Source organism: Schistocerca piceifrons, chromosome 5 (assembly GCF_021461385.2).
Source record: "Schistocerca piceifrons isolate TAMUIC-IGC-003096 chromosome 5, iqSchPice1.1, whole genome shotgun sequence".
Taxonomy (NCBI): Eukaryota; Metazoa; Arthropoda; class Insecta; order Orthoptera; family Acrididae; genus Schistocerca; species Schistocerca piceifrons.
The window spans coordinates 163315957-163336851 of record NC_060142.1 but is presented as its reverse complement, the minus strand read 5'-3'; the positions used below and the strand labels follow the sequence as shown (position 1 = coordinate 163336851).

The 20895-nt window shown below is 39.8% G+C and overlaps 1 protein-coding gene across 2 annotated transcripts in view; it reads left to right on the top strand.

Moving 5' to 3' along the window:
• LOC124798123 (pre-mRNA-splicing factor syf1 homolog) overlaps positions 1 to 20895 on the top strand; it is a 150759-nt gene that overhangs the window by 97421 nt on the left and 32443 nt on the right. For both annotated transcript variants that reach the window (XM_047261380.1, XM_047261381.1), the window contains exons 10-13: positions 4660 to 4880; positions 7827 to 7989; positions 10603 to 10716; positions 13764 to 13926. In XM_047261380.1, the coding sequence (XP_047117336.1) occupies positions 4660 to 4880; positions 7827 to 7989; positions 10603 to 10716; positions 13764 to 13926 (661 nt within the window). The remainder of the gene's footprint in view (positions 1 to 4659; positions 4881 to 7826; positions 7990 to 10602; positions 10717 to 13763; positions 13927 to 20895) is intronic.

The window sequence follows — 20895 nt, the reverse complement described above, 5'->3', positions numbered from 1 at the left end:
CTATTCATATTAAACCCAACAACAACCTAAAGTACCTACAATTTGACAGTTGCCAACCCTTTCACACCAAAAAATCCCTCTCATACTGCCTGGCCACCTAGGGATGGCATATCTGCAGTGACAAGAATTCCCTTCCCAGTATGCAGAAGGTCTCACAAAGACCGTACCATATCCCCACACACCCCCAATCCTCCTACCAACCCCAGTTCTGAGGTACAGAGGTGTGCCCCCTTCATCACCCAATATCACCTCGGACTGGAACAACTGAAAGATATCCTTTATCAGGACTTTGATTACCCATCATGATACACTTAAATGAGTGATGTCCTATCCGAGATCCTACCAACCCCTCCTAAAGTGGTGTTCCATCACCCACCCAACTTCTGTAACATATTAGTCCATTGCTGGACTACTTCACAACATCCTAGTCCTATGGCACTTCCAATACCAAACTGTTGCCACAGGGATCGTATCCTTGTTGAATACCCAGTTGCACGACGTGTCAAATCCAATCACCTACCACTTCTTATTGCAAAACTGTCACAAGATTATCCTATTCAAGCAGAGGCCAGGACACCTGTAAAGCATTCATGTCATATACCAGATCTGCTGCAATCATTGCACAGCTTTTTGTGCTGGTATGACTACCAGCCAGCTGTTCAACAGGATGAATGGCCACCAACACCATGTGGCCAAGAGCAAAGTGGACCACCCTGTGGCACAACATGTAGCTTGATTTCAGTGGGTGCTTTACAACCCAGGCCATCTGAATCCTCCACCCCACCACCAACTTTTCTGAACTGCGCAGATGGCAGCTATCCTTACAACACATTCTACACTCCTGTAAACATCCTGGCCCCAACCTACAGTAATCTCCTGCCCTCACACCCTCTACCCAACAGTTTACACCCCCTTCTTTCCTATTACCTACTCCCAATTCAATCCCTCACCCTCATTGTTGCTACTCTCTGCCAACACACCCACCGGTCTTTCCCTCTTCTCTACTCTTCTCCTTTTCTGCTTCCTGTCCTCCCTCCCCCCCCCCCCCTTTTTCATAACCTAATGACACTGTGCCTGGCTGCCTTGTCCTGCCACCATGTAGTCCCTAGATGCTCCAGCAGGCAGCGTTGATTTCTCTCCCACTACCTGTACACTGCTATCCCTCCTTCTCCATCGCACTCCAGATTCCTGCTTCCATGTGATGCGACACAGTTACAGTCTGGCCAGAGATGTGGTGTGCTTTGTTGTATGAATGAATGTACTGTATTTACTCGAATCCAAGCCGCACTCGAATCTAAGCCGCACCCGAAAAATTAGACTCGAAATCGAGGGAAAAAAATTTTCCCGAATCTAAGCCGCACCTGAAATTTGAGACTCGAAATTCAAGGGGAGAGAAAAGTTTTAGGCCGCACCTCCAAATCGAAACAAAGTTGATCCATTGTAATATGAGACACAATTTAGGTCGAATGAATGATGATACAGCTACAGTTGTTTGGTTCGAGTCGTAAGCTTAGAAGTTATGCTTTACCAGGTAGCCATTGCTATGCGTCAGCACTCCGTTCGTATTTATATGGGTATCCTGGGTATCCTTCCTTTTTCACGTGCTTCATCTACTTTTTAATTCATTGCTCTCTCTCTCTTTTTTTTTTTTTTTTTTTTTTTTTTTTTTTTTTTTTTTTTTTTTTTTTTTTATCTGATGAGTGCTGTTCTCTTTGTTATAGGTGTTTACGTCACTCTAAACTGAAAATGCATTACTGTACTGTGTCATGTATTGTTTGTCGCATTCTGATAATGAGTGTTTACGGCCTGTCGCCGCTTGCGGCATGGCTTGCTTTTGTGCGCGCTACCGTCGCGTACAAAAAAAAAAAAAAAAAAAAAAAAAAAAAAAAAAAAAAAAAAAAAAGAGAGAGAGAGAGAGAGAGAGAGAGAGAGAGAGAGAGAGAGAGAGGAATCGTCTCATTAGCGAAACAATGGCAAGAGACTGCTATTTGTTGTTACTTACACTGCTGCTTTCTTTGATAATGATCAACAAGAACCAAATAATAGACTGCGTACAATAGAAGATGTTCTTAACGAGAGTTTAGCGAAAATTTTTCTCCGTTTGAAAATCTTTGCAGACGCCTCTTTAGTACATAACATTCTGCACAGAAATTAGAGTCACCATAGATTTAAAAATCTAGTCAATTGCTGTGCTTCATTTCTGACTATCACTACTAGGCATATGAATAATATGAATATAAATATGATAGAGGGAAGCATTCCACGTGGGAAAAATAATGTCTGCTTCCACGTGGGAAAAATAATGTCTGCTTGTGTCTGTGTATGTGCGGATGGATATGTGTGTGTGTGCGAGTGTATACCCCTTCTTTCCCCCTAAGGTAAGTCTTTCCGCTCCCGGGATTGGAATGACTCCTTACCCTCCCCCTTAAAACCCACATCCTTTCGTCTTTCCCTCTCCTTCCCTCTTTCCTGATGAGGCAACAGTTTGTTGCGAAAGCTTGAATTTCATGTGTATGTTTGTGTTTGTTTGTGTGTCTATCGACCTGCCAGCACTTTCGTTTGGTAAGTCACATCATCTGTATTTAATACGAATATAAACATGACATGATATGTATATTCTTCCGCGTTTGTTGTTGTCGCACTCTTGTTTCGTAGTTTATTAGGCAGACAGAATTTAAATGAGATAGCAGCAAACACGAAACAAATACATGGCAAAATGTTTATATTCGAATTATTCTTATGGTGAAGAGAATACTGCATGTGATTCATAATTCATAAAAGTTCCTATTAGCAACCATCTCTACTCACAGGTAGGAAAAAATTCAGAACGTAGAGTTGGCCATATTGACAAACATCCAGAGCAGTCTTGCCAGACGGATTTTCGTAGTACATGGAAATGCTGCTACATTCGAAGATGAACAAGACAGAATTTGTATTTACTTCGTTGTATAATGTATGAAAATGCAGTGGTCGAAACTCGGGGCGGAGAAAAAAAGCTCGTCTTCCACCTTTTTTTTTTTTTTTTTTAATTTATTTACTGACGCAGAGGTTTTGGCACCAGTATTTATCTTTGTGCCTGCAAAGCATGCCTGTGTAGCGCTACATATATTCGATGGCAGAAGTTAGTTGTGGCGACACCTACCAAATTTTTCAGAACTTCCGCTTACTGTGCACTCGATTCTAAGCCGCAGGCGGTTTTTTGGATTACAAAAACCGAAAAAAAAAGTGCGGCTTAGATTCGAGTAAATACGGTATGTGTGTGTGTGTGTGTGTGTGTGTGTGTGTGTGTGTGTGTGGGTGGGTGTGTGATTTTTCCTTTGCTAAGCAAGCCTTGGCTGAAATCAAATTTGTAACAGTCTTTCCATTGTGCCTGCCTGCAACAGAAAGTATTGTCTTTACCCTGAGTAGTGGTCTATCCTTCTCATAATATTGTTGATATTCAAATCTGAACTTTCCATTGTGTGCGATATTTTTGGTAGAGATGTTATTTCCAAACCTCTTGTACTTAAAGTGAAAGCAAAGAAGCAGCTTCAGTGGTCCAAGGAGCTGTAACATAATCTACCAACTAATGGGAATACATAATTAGGTCTCATAAGTATATGTTTACACTTTTCCTTACTTCAGAACATGATTGGGTATTGAAAATACCTGGAAAAATATAAAATCCAGTCTGCCCTCTCCCAGTTGTGAAGCATGATTAAAGTTGTGTATTGTTTTGGGCAGATAATTGTGGGTTTCAGTGGGTTCCATACTATCATTGGAAGAAAAGATTTTTATGTTATGTCAAGGTATTTTAGTTGAGCAAGTTTATTTGGTGAGCCAAACATTGTCCACAGCAGTAAAACACATATTCCAAGATGGCAATATCTTCTACAGTGAGAGTTATCGGAGTTTGATTTGATGAATGTGAGTATGAGATTACGGGTTTTCCCTGATCTCCACAATAGCCAAATTCAAGTACATTAAATCGTTGTGGGCTGCTTTTGAAAGTGGAAAAAGGCATGCTCCTCTCCTCCGACATCTTCAAGGAACTGGGAGACCTTCGTTCTGAGGATTGGTATAATATTTACGTGTGGCAATTTTTTATATCATTACTGTCATAATGAAATCAGTGTATACTGCTGTATAGTTGTATAAAAATATTGGCTACTCAATTTGATATATCTTAAAAGTGTGCATGCTTGAAGAATTTACAAGGAGACAGAGTGGCTGGCATGTGTTTAGCTTCAGAAATTGAAATTCCAGTGCTGCAGTTTAACACATTTAAAAATGAAAAAACTATTTCTAGCATTTGTAAGCGTTAGTTCCTTCCTCGGAGAAGAAAGAGGAATGAGATTTGGAAGGAGGAACATGTCACCTAGACCCTAGTGTGATTAGAAACCCACATGTAGTTTTTAATTATAGTATTCATTTTATTTTTCATTTAGCTTATTGTCAATCCAAATTTACTCATTGGTCTGTTATTCTATCATGTCTGAATTGAAGTGGCACAGTGCTTACAATTTATGTACTTCATGGGAAAAATCAGTTGGACTTCAAAGTTTCATTGCATTTTTTAGAAGTGATTTGTGCCTGCAGTCTTTATATGTTTTTGAGGAGGAACTCGGAAATAAGAGGGCATGTAATCACTGTTACTAATTAAATTTTTTTTTTTTTCAGATAATAAACACATACACAGAAGCAGTCCAAACAGTTGACCCCAAGCTTGCAGTAGGGAAATTGCATACACTTTGGGTGTCATTTGCTAAATTTTACGAAGAAAATGGCCAAATTGATGATGCAAGAGTTGTTTTTGAAAAAGCTACACACGTTCCATACAGTAAAGTTGATGACTTGGCATCAGTATGGTGTGAATGGGCAGAAATGGAAATCAGACATGAGTAAGATGAATTTGCCTTGATTGCAGAATCTGAATTAAATATGTGGTCATGTATGTAGAAATAACGAAGATATAGGCTTGCTGATCAAATGAAGCTAAATCACTATGAGGGTGACCTTTGAGTTTTTACAATAAATTACTAGATAGTGCTATTGAGTTGCAACATTACTATTGTTTTAAAATAGGTCACTTGTTATTGTTAAAACTTGGAGCTCAGAAATTGACTGAGTAATTTGTGTGCAGTGAGCATTTAAAGAAATAGTATTTTGAAAAAAATGTTATTTTTATGTGAAGGTTTCTGTTGGACTATTATTTACATTTTTCATAAAGGCCTAACTCAGAAACAATGCCTCATGTTGCTTTGTTCAACAACTGTTAATTATTCATCTTGAGAAAAGACTGTTTACAATTGATTTGCAAAATTTTATCATAGTCATGCTTCCTCGAGCAGTGAATTTGGTGAAATGTGGCCAAAATCAATTGTTGTTTCAAAAACATTGATGCTGTGTAGGATAACCTATCCCATCAAAGGCAGAGCTACATGTGAAACCAGTCATCCACTCTGCTGCATTCTATGTGGGCATGACAACCAACAAGCTATCTGTCCACATGAATGGCCACTGACAAACTGTGGCCAAGAAACAAAGGACCACTCTGCTGCTGAACACACTGTCAAACATGACATCCTTCATTTCAATGGCTTCACAGGCTGTGCCATATGAATCCTTGCCACCAACACTAGCTTTTCTGAATTGTGTGGGTGGGAGCTTTCCCTGCAATATATCCTATGTTCCAGTAACTCTCCTGGCCCCAACCTTCATTAGTCATTGTCCTCACCCATCCAGCCCCTTCCCTATTCCCATTCCAGCACTACACAGCCCTCATTCCACCATCACACCCAGTCTTTTTACTTCATTTCTGCTACCCCCTACCGTCCTCCCCACCTCCCGCCTGCCCTCTGTCCAACCTGCAGCACTTTGCTGTCCACCATCCCTACCCTCATATGCCTCCTCTTCCCTGCCCCAGCCTCCTCCTTACCCCCACCCAGTTGCCACTCCCATCATGCACTGTTGCTGCTGCTCGCATTGTGGCCTCAGTTGCCTTAGACTTCAGTCATGTGTGGGTGAGTTGCATTTGCATGTGTGTGTGTGTGTGTGTGTGTGTGTGTGTGTGGTGTGTGTGTGTGTGTGTGTGTGTGTGTGTGTGTCTGACATCTATTTTTGATGAAGGCCTTACTAGCCGAAAGCTTTATTTGTGACAGTCTTTTTGTTGTGCCTATCTGTGACTCGGCATCTCCACTACATGGTGAATGGCAACTTTTCTTTTCATAATATTGTTACATTCCATCCTGGATTTTCCTTTATTCCTAAATAATTTATTATTTTCAACCAGAACTTTCTGTACATCATCATGTAAACTGTATCTGACGTTTGACTGACAAGAATGATTTGACAGGTAATTCATCTTCTGTTTGCTTTGATGTAATCTGCATTTGCCACAGTGCTCTCTTTACTTGATGGTGCACTCCAGTTCTCTGAGCCAGGAAGTGGATACATGGAATAAACTCAATGCCCAGCAGGTACTCCAATTCATGTTAATACTGCAGTTTGCCATCCCACCTCATACATGTGCAGCTTCCATTCACATCACATGCAAAAATCAATGACAAAGCCTCCAGGCAGTTTTGCTTCCAGACTATGTAACCATTTATAAGTTTTAACTATCGCGATCATCATTTGTCGCCTAGGTAGATGTTGGGCAACACATCACTTTATAGAAGTGATAAGTTACACCTCAAAGAATATTATTTTAAAGCAGAATATTTTGAGAAATTGTAAAATAATTTGTACTGACAATATATCTATGTTTCACTGTTTTTGTAAAAATTTGTGTACTCATCAGCTTAAGATATAGAAAGTAATGGACTTGTGTCACACAATATGATGAACTTTCTGCGTACTTCATGATTCAGATTTTTGTTTTAACAGATTAATAACCAAACAAAACTAATATTCATTGTCACTGTTGTCAAGATTGGACTGAATGCTATGTTGTCATCATTGAATGTGCTATAATTGACCAAGGAAATGGCATGCTAAACGATTTGTGTTTTTCCTCTTCTTTGTATCTTACATTAGCTTCTCTATGTGGTCCTATTATTAATTCAAAATGTTTTAACTTTTATTCTAACATGTTGAAGTAGTTTTGCCTGTTTATCATTTGCTGAAGCACGGAATAATCAGAGTGGGGTTGACAGAGGAAAATTAAAACAGAAGGGAATAGAAGGGAATTTTTTTCCAAATTTTGTTGTGGATTTAGTTCTTCTGCTGCATTACTTGAGCCTTTTCCTTCTTTGTTCTAAATTAACAGTTATAGAATTCTCCTTTTACTGCCTGTAGATAAATATTTTTTTTAAAATTTTCCTATGTGCTTCTTCCTCACCATAGATATCCAGTAGCTTGATATTTAGCATTTCCCCTTGTTTTCTACCATTTTTATCGATAGCTGTGCCTTAGTCCTCGTTTTAGCTATTGATAAAGAACTAATTTGCATAATCTATTTTTATCTTCCTCTTCCTCTTGCTCTTCTGTCAAGTAATAGCCCAATGGCATTTGAGACTGGAAATGAGCACACAAAAAGAGCAAGATAAAAGGTAGGCCCAGGCAAAGGAGCCATTTGGGAGGGTACAACAGGCATGAAAGTATAATAAGTAGCTTGTGGAGTTGAGAAGAACCAGGTGAAATAGATGTAGAAATAGATGTTGGGTTGTGGAGTAAAGAGCCAATGAAATAAATTGTGAAGATGCCATCAGTAAATCTGGATTAAGTTAGATGTCTTAAGTAGCTGAATAGCTGGAATGGATTCCTCAAGGTAGCCTATAAACAGATTGCCAAATTTGTTGAAACAGTCATGCCAGAACTAAAACATTTCCAATTTTGTCTTTCAGAAATTTTGAGGAAGCACTGAAATTGATGCAGAAAGCAACTGTGATGCCTCCCAGGAAGGTTGCCTATCATGATGAATCAGAAGCTGTTCAAATGCGGTTGTATAAATCCCTGAAAGTGTGGTCCATGTATGCAGATTTGGAAGAGAGTTTTGGTACTTTCAAGGTAAATCTACAATCATCCTTTTTTTTTTTTTTTTTGCATGGAAACAGTTGTTCAGAAGAATTATTTCATCATGGTTGTTATTACAGTGAATTGTAGGTAAAAGTTAAGTAATAACAATTAAATTTATTTCTTATGGCATGCATATTGACATGTATTTATAGACAGCATCTCTTCTTGAGCCAGCAATGTAAAAGTTGAGACAAATAGAACAAATTTTTAGTGTAGTCACTAATGAAAAGGTCACTTTTAAATATAATGGGAAGTTGAGGATACAATAGTGCCAATATGAAAAGGATAGATTGCAACTCACCACATAAGCTTTTGGACAAATAAGACCTTAATCCAAAGTAGAAAACTCACACACATTCATATAAGTGCAACACACACACACACACACACACACACACACACACACACACACACACACACACACGGTCAGTGTCTCCGGGTGTACAGATGTTGGTTTTGTGAATGTGTGTATGATTTCTATTTCGGAAGAATGACTTTTCTGTCAGAAAGCTTAAATGTTTAGCAGTTTTTTTTCCATTATGCCTGTCTGCGACTCAGTGCTTTCTTTATGTCATAAGTAGAATCTATCCTTTTCATATTGTTATCACTTTTAACTATACTTTGATTAAAATAAATTAGTGATTGACATATCTGCAAGTCGAAGTCTGCGGGTTAGTCGTCACCAAATTCTTGAAACACTACAGTACGGGCTGAGTAGGCTCTGCAGCTTGACCGGGGTAGGGAGGTAATGGAAGTGGGAGATAGGATTGAGGAGTGGTTGCTGATAGCTAGATAAAGATTTAAAAAATAGTAATAATAATAAAGCAGATGAAACGTGTGTAAATGAAAACCTTATTACAAAAACATGGAGAAACGGCACTGTGGACCAGAATAAACAGTACACAGATTCTCCTTATGCAGATGCATTGAGGACAGTATCTTTTACTGTTTGATGGTTCTTGACAAAATGCCTCCAGAAATGACAAAATGCCTTGACATGCCTTGACATAATACCTCCAGAAAACAGGACATTATTGAATTGCTAAAGCAGAGAATATATTTCTGTACCAAATGACTTTAGAAAGACTGAATTGCTTAAGTCCCATGGCTCAGACTAAACCTCCATCACCTTAATGAGGCGTAAACAGACAGGTTAAAAAATAATAAAAATAATAATAATAATAATACAGTTTTGAGATAGCTGCTATATCACTGTCATTTTAATACCACAGAGCCTACAGTTCAGTAATTGTTGCAGAGAAGTGAAAAAAAATAAATTTAGGATAAATGAACTAATTTGAAAGGAAGTCAAGCGTTGCCAGCAAATGGGCATAATTTTGTGAAGCAGTCGTAGTGAAAGCATTGAAAAATGAATGTGTAATCAAACATAATGTTGAGAAACGTATTATTTCAGGTAATTCTAAGAGAATCTGCAGTAGACGGTGAAAGTGAGTGCACAGTAGACAGTGGAAATTGATTCAAATTTGTATATAAGCAGCCTGTATTGATTGATGGAAGAATTTGTATTCAAATTGATATAAATATCTTGCAATGTTCTGTAATGTGAATCTAATGCTTCATATTTACTGTGAATAACTGAAAAGAGTTGGTCTCAAAACAGACCTTTACTTTCTACCAGTTTTGATACAAATAATAAGAATAAACATCATCATCATCAGGAAACATAAAATTGTCGTAGCAGTTTATATGCTGTAACTCTTCTGGTGGTGTCAATAATAAAAATAAAATTGTAATAAGTAATTCTGCTTCACTGTCTTCAAGGATAAAATGCATTTATACAACTGACTTTGTCATTATTCCAACCTGAATTTTCCATTGTTTGATTTATACAACTGTGTAATTTTAGTACACTGCCTGTTGCAGTGTTCTCTGCTGCTGCGTGGAGTGCACTCCATGTTTTGCTTTTGTTCATGTTCATTCTGCACACAGCTCTGTGTGTGTGTGTGTGTGTGTGTGTGTGTGTGTGTGTGTGTGTGTGTGTGTGTGTGTGTGTGTGTGTATGGGGGGGGGGGGGGGGGGGTTGCCATACACATGTGCATAACTGCCAACCATGAAAGCATCTGACATGCTGTTCCCTGCCATTGTCCCCACCTCTGCCATCAGTTAGAAACAAAGTTATTTTAATTGCAGCATAACAGCAAATTTACTACTAACCATATACTGGCCAACAAGAGCAAAATATACACAAGGTGATCACTGAATTATGGCTGAATTGGTAAAATTAGCAATAGTACTGCATGGACATTACAGTGAATCATCACACTGTCATATAGTATCTAGCAATGGGAATAGCTATTAGTAGTTAATGGGTGTATTAGCTTGATAGTGAAATCAAATTATACTACTGGCTTGGAACCTGGCATAAGTAAAGTTTATTAAGATTGTTAAAATGGAGAATAGCAAAGTTAATAGACCTTTTTCCCTGGAATAGTGTATTAAGATGGGCATGTTTCTTTGATTTTATATTATGCCAGTGGAATTTCCCACATTGTTCTGTATTTGTAACTCTTTATTTTGCTAATTATCATGTATTAGGTAACTGCCAATATATCTCGGCTGAAATTGTCTTCATATATTTTTCAGTCTTGTAAAGCTGTTTATGACCGTATCATTGATTTAAAGATTGCAACTCCTCAGATAATAATAAATTATGGACTGTTCCTAGAAGAACACAAATATTTTGAGGAAGCTTTCAGGGTGAGTACATTTCTGTTGGATGACAGAATTTTCACTTTAGTTGCATTAGAGTAACAAAATAAAAACTGTACATTCTGAAACAGTATCTTTTATGTGTATAACTTATACTCAGGAAGTAAAGTAAGACAATATAATATTTAACAGTGAAGAAAGTCAGAGGATTTTGTTGCAAAGTATCTAATATAAAGAAAGAAACAGTTCTGGAAAGCATAGAGGTAAAAAATGTATGAAACACTGAAAGACGCAGAAGGATGACTGAAGGAATGCATGCACTAGATTATAATTAAGATTTCTCTTATGGATAAAATTCAGTAAGAGATTTTGAACAGTTGCAAAGGCTTGCTCCTATAACTGGCTCCCTCTAATTTCTTTTTCCTATTTTCTGTGTTTACTCTCATTATTAGTTTGAGCTAATCCTGACACACAACTGCATTGGCAAACATGAGCTTTGTTTCATTATAATGCATTTGCTATTGCAGAATGAAAACTTCATTATTTTTTTCAAGCTGCAATCGACTTTACATTGATATGTGCCTCCTGTTTATGATCTCTGATCAATGAACAGATCTACATGTTAACGTGGTTAGTGAATCTGTACAGAAAATAATTGACAAGATAAAGTTTACTGTTCAGTTACTTTTCTGATAACCTCCCCCTGCCCAAGACATCTCACTCAACATACCCCTCCTCTTTATTTTTCTGTGAATCTTTGCTATATTTTGCTGCACAATAAATCTTTTACCTTGAATTTTCTTTCTCTTGTAACAAAATATGTTCCTCTAATCCAGTGTTTCTTGTCTGTATCGTTATGCTTTGCATTTGCTCTTTTTTTTCCTCTCTCTGGTCAAGCCCAGTTATCACCTCTGTAGTTTTTTCATTTCCTGTCAACTTCTCTTTGTCCAGGTCTTTTGCTTCTGCCCTCATTTTAATAAACTGTTACACCAACAGAGAGCTTGGCATCAGCATGAATTCACTTACAATGTAGTTTATGTCAACGACAAAACATCATAAATGACTAGTCTGTTAGTTGTGCTACATTGTTAAAAAAAATACGAGGGCGGTTCAGAAAGTAACCTCCAATTGGTCACAGTGCGGGTTGTGGGGGGAGTAGCGACGCCATCTGTGCGTTCACGCACTCAACAGGTCAGTCGGCATCAAGCCGTGGTCGAGTGAACGTCGTACCTGCGCTAGTTTAGTTTTTGTGGCAGTTTGAAATGTGTGCTGCAATAGAAAACCCCGCCAAATGTGAAGTGCGTGCTGTCATAAGGTTTTTTACAGCCAAAGGATATTCTGCAGCAGCTATTCATTGTGAGCTTTGTGCCGTGTACGGACCAAGAGTTATGAGTGAAGGAGTTGTCCGTGAATGGGTACGTTTATTTAAAAGTGGACGAGAAAATGTTCATGATGAAGAGAGGAGTGGTAGACCATCATTGGTGACTGACGAACTCGTTCAGACAGTTGACGCAAAAGTTCGTGAAAATCGACGTTTCTCAATGTCGGAGTTGTCTACTGGTTTTCCACAGATTTCTAAGACTCTCTTGTACGAGATAGTGACAGCAAGATTGGGTTACCGTAAGTTCTGTGCACAATGGGTGCCGAAAATTCTTACCGACCACCACAAAACTCAAAGAATGGCCTCTGCATTAGACTTTCTGTCACGTTATGAGGACGAAGGAGAACCATTGTTAAACAGAATCGTGACTGGTGACGAAACCTGGATTAAGTACGTGAACCCTGAGACAAAAGAACAATCAAAGATGTGGGCACATTCAAATTCGCCTACCAAACCAAGAAAAGCCTCGCAAGATTTTTCTGCCAGAAAACTGATGGCAACGGTGTTTTGGGATGCCAAAGGGGTGTTGTTGGTTGAATTCATGGAACGTGGTACGACCATTAATCAAGACGTGTACTGTGAAACAATAAAAAAGTTACGACGGACTATACAGAACAAACGCCGTGGTATGCTGACTTCCGGTATCGTTTTTTTGCACGATAACGCCCGTCCTCACTCTGCTCGCAGAACAACGGCCCTTCTTGAGTCCTTCAAGTGGGACGTTATCAACCATCCACCTTACAGCCCAGACCTGGCGCCGAGTGATTATCACCTCTTCATGCATTTGAAGAAATGGCTCGGGTCACAGCGGTTTGATGACGACAAAGAGCTCAAAGATGCGGTCACAGGCTGGCTCCAGGCACAAGCGGGTGATTTTTATGCAGAAGGAATTTCAAAGCTTGTGAAGAGATACGATAAGTGCCTCAATCGCTATGGAGACTATGTAGAAAAATAGTGCAAAGATGTAGTTGTAAGATGTATATATTAATATAATAGAAGGAAACATTCCACGTGGGAAAAATTATATATAAAAACAAAGATGAGGTGACTTACCGAACGAAAGCGCTGGCAGGTCGATAGACACACAAACAAACACAAACATACACACAAAATTCAAGCTTTCGCAACAAACTGTTGCCTCATCAGGAAAGAGGGAAGGAGAGGGGAAGACGAAAGGAAGTGGGTTTTAAGGGAGAGGGTAAGGAGTCATTCCAATCCCGGGAGCGGAAAGACTTACCTTAGGGGGAAAAAGGACAGGTATACACTCGCGCACACACACACACATATCCATCCACACATACAGACACAAGCAGACATATTTAAAGACAATATTTTTATTTAACTTGGTGTATTTTTTTAAATCAACTCGAGGTTACTTTCTGAACGGCCCTCGTATTTCTGAAAGTTGTAGCATGTCAACTATTTTTCTAGCCATCACTTGGAAGACAAGATATGAAATTTAATTTCTGAAGTTAAGAAGCACATTATAATTCTGTAGTTTATGTGTAAAATGTGTTTTTGTTATGTCATCACTTAGTAATAAATCTGTGAAATTATTTGTGGCACAGAATAACGTTTCTTTGGTGATTTTTATTTTATGGGTACTGGACCAAGTCCAAGGTGTATTAACCTGGCTAATGTTTATCTTCCAGTGCTGGAGACATCATCAGAGGAAGCCTGCACTGTATAATAACTTTGTCTTTTTATTTTGTAGGCATATGAAAAAGGCATTGCATTGTTCAAATGGCCAAATGTATATGACATATGGAATACGTACCTCACAAAGTTTTTGAAACGCTATGGAGGTGCCAAACTTGAACGGGCAAGAGATTTGTTTGAACAGTGCCTTGAAAACTGCCCTGCAAAATTTGCAAAAGGTAATTAAATTGTTTTTTTGTTGTTGTCATATTTGGTTATAGTGTCACAGACTTTAAATCTTGATCACATGCTGAATGGTCATTGTTGCTTGGAAATGTTTCTGGTGTTACATCTGTTTGTAGGTACTTCAAATTACAGGTGCAACAACAAAACACTTAAGACGAATTTGACAGGCATCAGTTATGATTTCCCAGATGCAATACACTATTTAAAATTTTGTAAATCCCCCTAATATGTTCCTTGCGTGACACCTTAATCTGTTTGTTGCACCCTCTTTGTCAAAAGTAACACATTGCTCCACTCCTAGTGAAATCAATGTTGAAGGTTCTGACCCCCATTTTCCAGTTTACAGCTAATGCCAAGTAACTGTTAGGCATTTGTGAACACCTTATTTTCAGCTCAGAAATGTTGCATTCTTTTCATTAGTAGCTGTTGTACTTTGAACAGTTACCAGTACTTTTACCAGTGTAATATGTCAGCTTGAATCAGTTTAGTGTTCTGTATCCTCTCTTTTATCTTTGAACCATTTGTCTTCAATTTCAGAAGTGCTGTTTATTTAATTAAAATCAATTCATTTGGCTTTAAATCCTTCTAAACTAACATATCAAATGTTTTCTCATTGTTTGCTAAATGCATTAATTCTCAATACCTACAACTTTCCTCCTCATAATCTGTATGTCAGTCCTCTAGCAAACAGTCTTGACACCAAAAGAAGAATATTCATAATTACATTACAAAAAGCAAAATTTTACAAGTATTAAATAACAAAATAGCACTGGTTGGTATTTTCTGTGACTTGCCTAGCGTATTTGACTGTGTGTACCACAATATCCTCCTAAATAAACTGATGTTTTAATGGAACTGATGGTAAGGCCAACCAATCGCATATAACCAAAATAGTGCAAAAGTTGTACTTAGTAATTCAACCAATGTAATCAGGAGAGATTCCTCTGATGGGGAGAAATCACATATGGAGTTCCCCAAGACTCAGCCTTACGTCCACCATTGTCCCTCATACATGTAAATGATCTTTCATCACAAGCAGAATTAGTTATTTTTGCAGATGGCACTAGTATTGTAATCAATCCAAGCGATGTTCTTAACACTGTAATTCTACAGTTGCCTTTGCACTCTTCTAGTCATTTCTTGACTGTTTTGTAGCTCTCATGTGCATTTACCCACAACTACATGTAATACTATAAATACCAGCTTTTTTCAGTGGTTTGCAAGCATCCTTGGCCAATTTTAGGTGCTCCTGTATCTTCCAGGTGGGTTTTGTAGAGTACTGTTATGTTCCATTTTTCAAGATTTTTTTCCCTATATAGCTAATAAACTCCTTAATAAAAGACAGGAATCTTTGAATTAAGCCCACTGAGATGCCTGTAAGAATGACCCAGTTGCTCTCTTCCATGCCTCCACAAAACATATGTATCATCCAAGTAGTGGAACCAAATATTTTATTTTTTGTTGACAGTTGCGAGTGCCTGGTACTCTAATTTTTCCATGAAGAAATTCACTGTAACTGGGCTTAAGAGGCTTCCCATAGCTACGCCATCCATCTGTTCATGGAACTCATTGCTCCATTTGAAATATGTGGTCATGAGCCAATATTTAACAGCCCTGCGATATTGGGAGGGAAAGTCGAATTCAGCTGTTGCAGCACCTCATTGAGCAGAACAGTAGTAAATAGCAGTACCACATCAGATCTGATATGTCCTCCAGCTGGACCAGTATGCCATTTAACCCTTGAGCAGGCGCACCATTATTCATAACACAACTGCTGGTGCCTGATGTACTTTGTACACACATAAAGAAAAGCTTTCTTTATGCAAATATAATATATTAGCAATATCACACTTTAATCTTAGTTTAATGAAACAACAGTAAACTAAACTTACATTATCTGAGTTAAAGTGCTGTTTATTTCTAGTGTTTAGACCACAACCAGTTTTGGATATTACATGCCTATCATCAGGTGTGGTAATTTTGTGCTGTGATCCTGAGCGCACAAATTTATCACACCTGATGATGAGCATGTAATACCTGAATCCGGTAATGGTCTAAGCATTGAAAAATAAAACCCTAACACCTGAAGCAGTATTTTAAATCTCTATTATAATGCTCAATTGCAAATGTCCCTCTAGCAGGATTGTTGGCATAATAATATTGTTGAGAACTTGGCAATCGAATGGGTGGATGAACCAGTGGCACTCACTGTAGGTCTCAGAGGAACATGTTCTTTATGCCCCTTCAACAAGCCATGAAGTCTTGATGGTATCACAACTGTATTGAACTGACTTTTCTGAACGCTCTGTTCAATAGAGAACTTTTTTTTTATGAACCATGTAACAGCTGCAAGAACTTTGTTGGTGGGGTCTTTACTCAGTTTCCTGTACGTCTGCAGACCTAATAAGTTGTTAGTCTTACTATAATAGTCGGTCTTATTCAAAACAACTGTCACATTTCTCTTGTCAGTGGGGAGAATGATAATCCTATCGTCCTTATTCAGGTGTTTTATGGCACTCCTCTCACCCACAGTTAAACTACTTGTTAGAGATGTTGCACAAACTGATACACTTACAGCTCCTACATGGATTTCTTCACTACAAACACCTGCTTCTACACTGGCTGTTATTTCCTCAGTGAGCAACAACTCATGGACTAATGGCAAAATTCTGTCCCTGACAAGCACAGCTCTTATCATCAGATGAGGATTAAGTGACTATGCAGCCTGGCCAAGGCACAGCGTATTTTCAAATGGATGGAAGAGGTCTCATTAGGAGAACAGATTCAACTGACCTACTGCACTGGCAAGCACAGACTGTAAGTTAATATCTGTCTTTATTACTGTCAGTAATAAATTGTGTAGTGGTGACTGGGATAGAATACCATTAGGAAGCATATGTTCACATGATCTATTAGACAGAAGGGCAAATCAAACAATGGAAAATCAGAGATGGGATAATGACATTATTATGGAAAGGATAGGTTGCTACTCACCATATACCGGAGATATTGTTCTGCAGACAGGCACAACAAAAAGACTACTAAACACATAACCTTTTAGCCAAAAGGCCTTCATCCAAAATAGTCAACATATACACACACGTTCATGCAAACACAGCTCACACACACATGGCCACTGTCTCTGGCTGCCAGGGCCAGTCTATGAGCAGCTGCCCGCAATGGGAGAAGCAGTCTGAGTGGTAAGGGTAGGTGGGGTGGGGAGGGGGAGGGAGCGCATGGTATGGGTGGGGGACGGTAAAATGTGGGAGCATGCAGGGACGAGATGAAGAGAGGGCAGGCAGCTAGATGCAGTCAGGAGGTTAAATGGGGGAGGGTGGAAAAGGAGGAAAGCAAAATGACTGTGGATGTGCTTGTGTAATAGAAGGTTGTGGAGTGGGAACACAAAAGGAAATAGGTCGGTGAAGACAATGAGTAACGAATGTTAAGGCCAGGGAGGGTTACGGGAACATAGGATATATTGCAGAGAGAGTTTCCACCTGCGCAATTTAGAAACGCTATGTTGGTAGGAAGGAACCAGGTGGCACATCCTTTGAAGCAGTCATTAAAATGAAGAATGTTATGTTGGGCAGTGTGTTCAGCAACTGGGTGGTCCAACTGTTTCTTGGTCACAGTTTGTCAGTAGCCATTCAAGCGGACAGATAGCTTGTTGGTTATCATGCCCACTTACAATGAAGCACGGTGGTTGCAGCTTAGCTCGTAGATCATGTGACTGGTTTCACAGGTAGCTCTGCCTTTGATGGGATCGGTGGTGCTTGTGACTGGTCTAGAGCAGGTGGTGGTGGTGGTGGTGGTGGTGGTGGTGGTGGTTGTGGGAGGATGTAAGGGGCAGGTCTTGCATCTAGGTCTTTTACAGGGATATAAGCCAGAGCCACGAGAGAAGGGGTCAGAAGAAGGGGTCGTGTAGTGGTGGACGAGAATATTGTGTAGGTTCAGTGGGTAGTGGAATACCAATGTGGGAGGGGTGGAGAGGATAGTGGGTAAGACATTCCTCATTTTGGTGCATGATGAGAGATAGTCAAAATTGTGGTGGAGAATGTGATTCAGTTGCTCCAGTCATGGGTGGTACTGAGTTACGGTGGAATGCTCTTCTATGGCCAGGCAGTGGGAGTTTGGGAGGTGGTGTGTGACTAGAGAGAAATGCATGGGAAATTTGTTTTTGTATAAGGTTAGGAGGGTAATTATGGTCTGTACAAGTCTCAGTGAGACCCTTGGTATATTTCGAGAGGGACTGCTCATCACTATAGATGCGATGGCCACGTGTTGCTAAGCTGTGTGGAAGGGACTTCTTGGTATGAAATGGGTGGCAGCTGTCAAAGTGGAGGTATTACTGATTGTTGGTAGATATGATATGGACAGAGGTACTGATGTAGCCATCGTTGAACTGGAGGTCATCATCAAGAAAGATGGCTTGTTGGCCTGAGGACAGCCAGGTGAGGTTAATGGGGGAGAAGTTGTTGAGTTTCTGAAGGAATGTGGATAGGGTGTCCTAACACTCAGTCCAGACCAAAAAGGCGTCGTCAGTGAATATGAACCATTCTGTGTGCTTACGAAGGATTCCTATAGATGGCTCATGAATAGGTTGGTGTACGATGGTGCCATCCTTGTGCTCATTGCCATATCACAGATTTGTTTGTTGGTGATGCCTTCAAAGGAGAAATAATTGTGCATGTGGATGTAGTTGATCATGGTCCAGGAAGGAGGTTGTAGGTTTGGAATCCGTAGGGCATTGGGAAAGGTAGTGTTTAGTAGCAGCTAGGCCATGGGAATTAGGGATGTTAGTGTAAAGGGGAGTGGCCCAATAGTGATGGCCAGGGCACTGCGTAGTAAAGGCAGGAACTGTGGAGAGTTACTGGAGGAAATGGTTGGTGTCTTGTAAATAGGAGGTTAGGTTGTGAGTGGTAGGCTGAAGGTGTTGGTTGATTAGAGCGGAGTTTCTGTCAGTAACAGAACAGTAACTGGCCACAATGGGGCATCGGGTTTATGGACTTAAGGAAGCATGTAGAAGGTAGAATTGTGAGGAGTGTTAGGGGTGATGAGAGAGACATACTCTGGGCAGAGGTTCTGGGAAGGACCTAAGGATGTGAGGAGAGACTGGAGATCTTGCTGGATTCCTGGAATGAGCTCACTGTTGCAGGATTTGTAGGTGAACGAATCTGACGACTGGCAGAAAACTTTGCCAGGTAATCCTTGCAGTTCAAAACAACAGTGGCGGAGCCTTTGTCAGGTCTGGAGGTAGCATAATAGGGTCAGGACCAGATTTTAGGTGATGGATTGGGGTTCTTGCTGCAGATGTAAGGTTAGCTTTCATGTTAAAGGATTTGGGTAATGATGGTGAGGCAAGCTTCGAGTTTAAGAAATTCTGGAAAGTTATGAGGGTGTGATTTGGGGGCAGTGGGGGTGGATCATCATTGGAAGGAAGAGTGAACTGTGTAGGCAGGGTTCAACATTGGTCTTAGATTGAGTCTGATTGGTAGGGTTGTTGGCAAAAAAGTGTTTCCACTGTAGGGACGACAAGAAGGAGAGAAGATCTTTGACAAGTCCAGCTTGACTGAATTTGGGGTTCGGACAAAAGGAGAGGACTTTGTAAAGGACTGATAATTCAGTCATGAACCTTTCTTCCAAAAGCCTTAGCCCCACACTCCCACAAACTGCACTTTATTGTCCCCCACCCATATCCTGCTACCGAGCGAGGTGGCGCAGTGGTTAGACACTGGACTCGCATTCGGGAGGGCGACGGTTCAATCCCGCGTCCGGCCATCCAGATTTAGGTTTTCCATGATTTCCCTAAATCGCTCCAGGCAAATGCCGGGATGGTTCCTTTGAAAGGGCACGGCCGACTTCCTTCTCCGTCCTTCCCTAATCCGATGAGACCGATGACCTTGCTGTCTGGTCTCCTTCCCCAAAGAACCCAACCCCCATATCCTGCTCTCTTTCCCACTCTCCACCCCAGCTGCCCCCACCACTGAGATTACTTCTCCCGTCATGCGCAGTTCCTCACAGTCTGGCCCTGCCAGCCAGAGACAGTGGTAATTTCTGTGTGTGGGCTGCATTTGCATGAATATGTGTGTGTATGTTGTCTATTTTGGAAGAAGCCTTCTGGCTGAAAGCTTACATGTTTAGTAGTCTCTTTGTTGTGCCTGTCTGCAACTCAACATTTTCGCTATATCGTGAGTAGAAATCTATCCTTTTCATAATTTAGACTGAAGAGGAAGTCTGATAACTTGCAACCTAATCCGATGATCCACCATTTAGGTGCTTTCCACATGGTTATTATTTTATCCGGACATTCGTTATCTGATGATGAGAGATCTGTGCTTGACAGGAGTGGAAATTTTGCAATTAGTCCATGAGTTGTGCCCTTGAAGTAAATAATAGCCAGTGTAGAAGTAGTGTAAACACAGTTACAGCTAAAGAAATCCATATAGAAGCGTAAGTGTATTGGTTTACACAAAGCCTGTAAAAAGTAATTTAACTGTGGGTTAGAGGAATGCTGTAAAACGCCTGAATGATGATGATAGCATTATCAGTCTTCCTGCTGACAGGGGAAATGCAACAGTTGTTTTGAATGTGACCAACAATAATAGTAAACAAAGAAAATAATCAATTTTTGACAGTATAATGTAATTGGATAGATAAAAAATTTGCTCACCAAACAGTAGTAGGATAACACACGTACAAAAAAAGGTTTTATGTACATAAGGTTTTGGAGGGTGAAGGAAAAGGATTGGTGAGGTTTAGGAAAATGGGTAGAGTTTGAAAAGTCACCCAGAACCCCGGGTCAGCGAGACTTAACAGACGGGGTGAGAAGGGAAGACTGACTGTTGGAGACTGCACTGGTTGTCCTGTCTGGTCCATTTTTTATATGTGTGTTCTCCTGATGCCGCTTGGTGGGTAGATTTTTTATCTATTATTTATTACGTTATGTTGTCAAATATTATAAT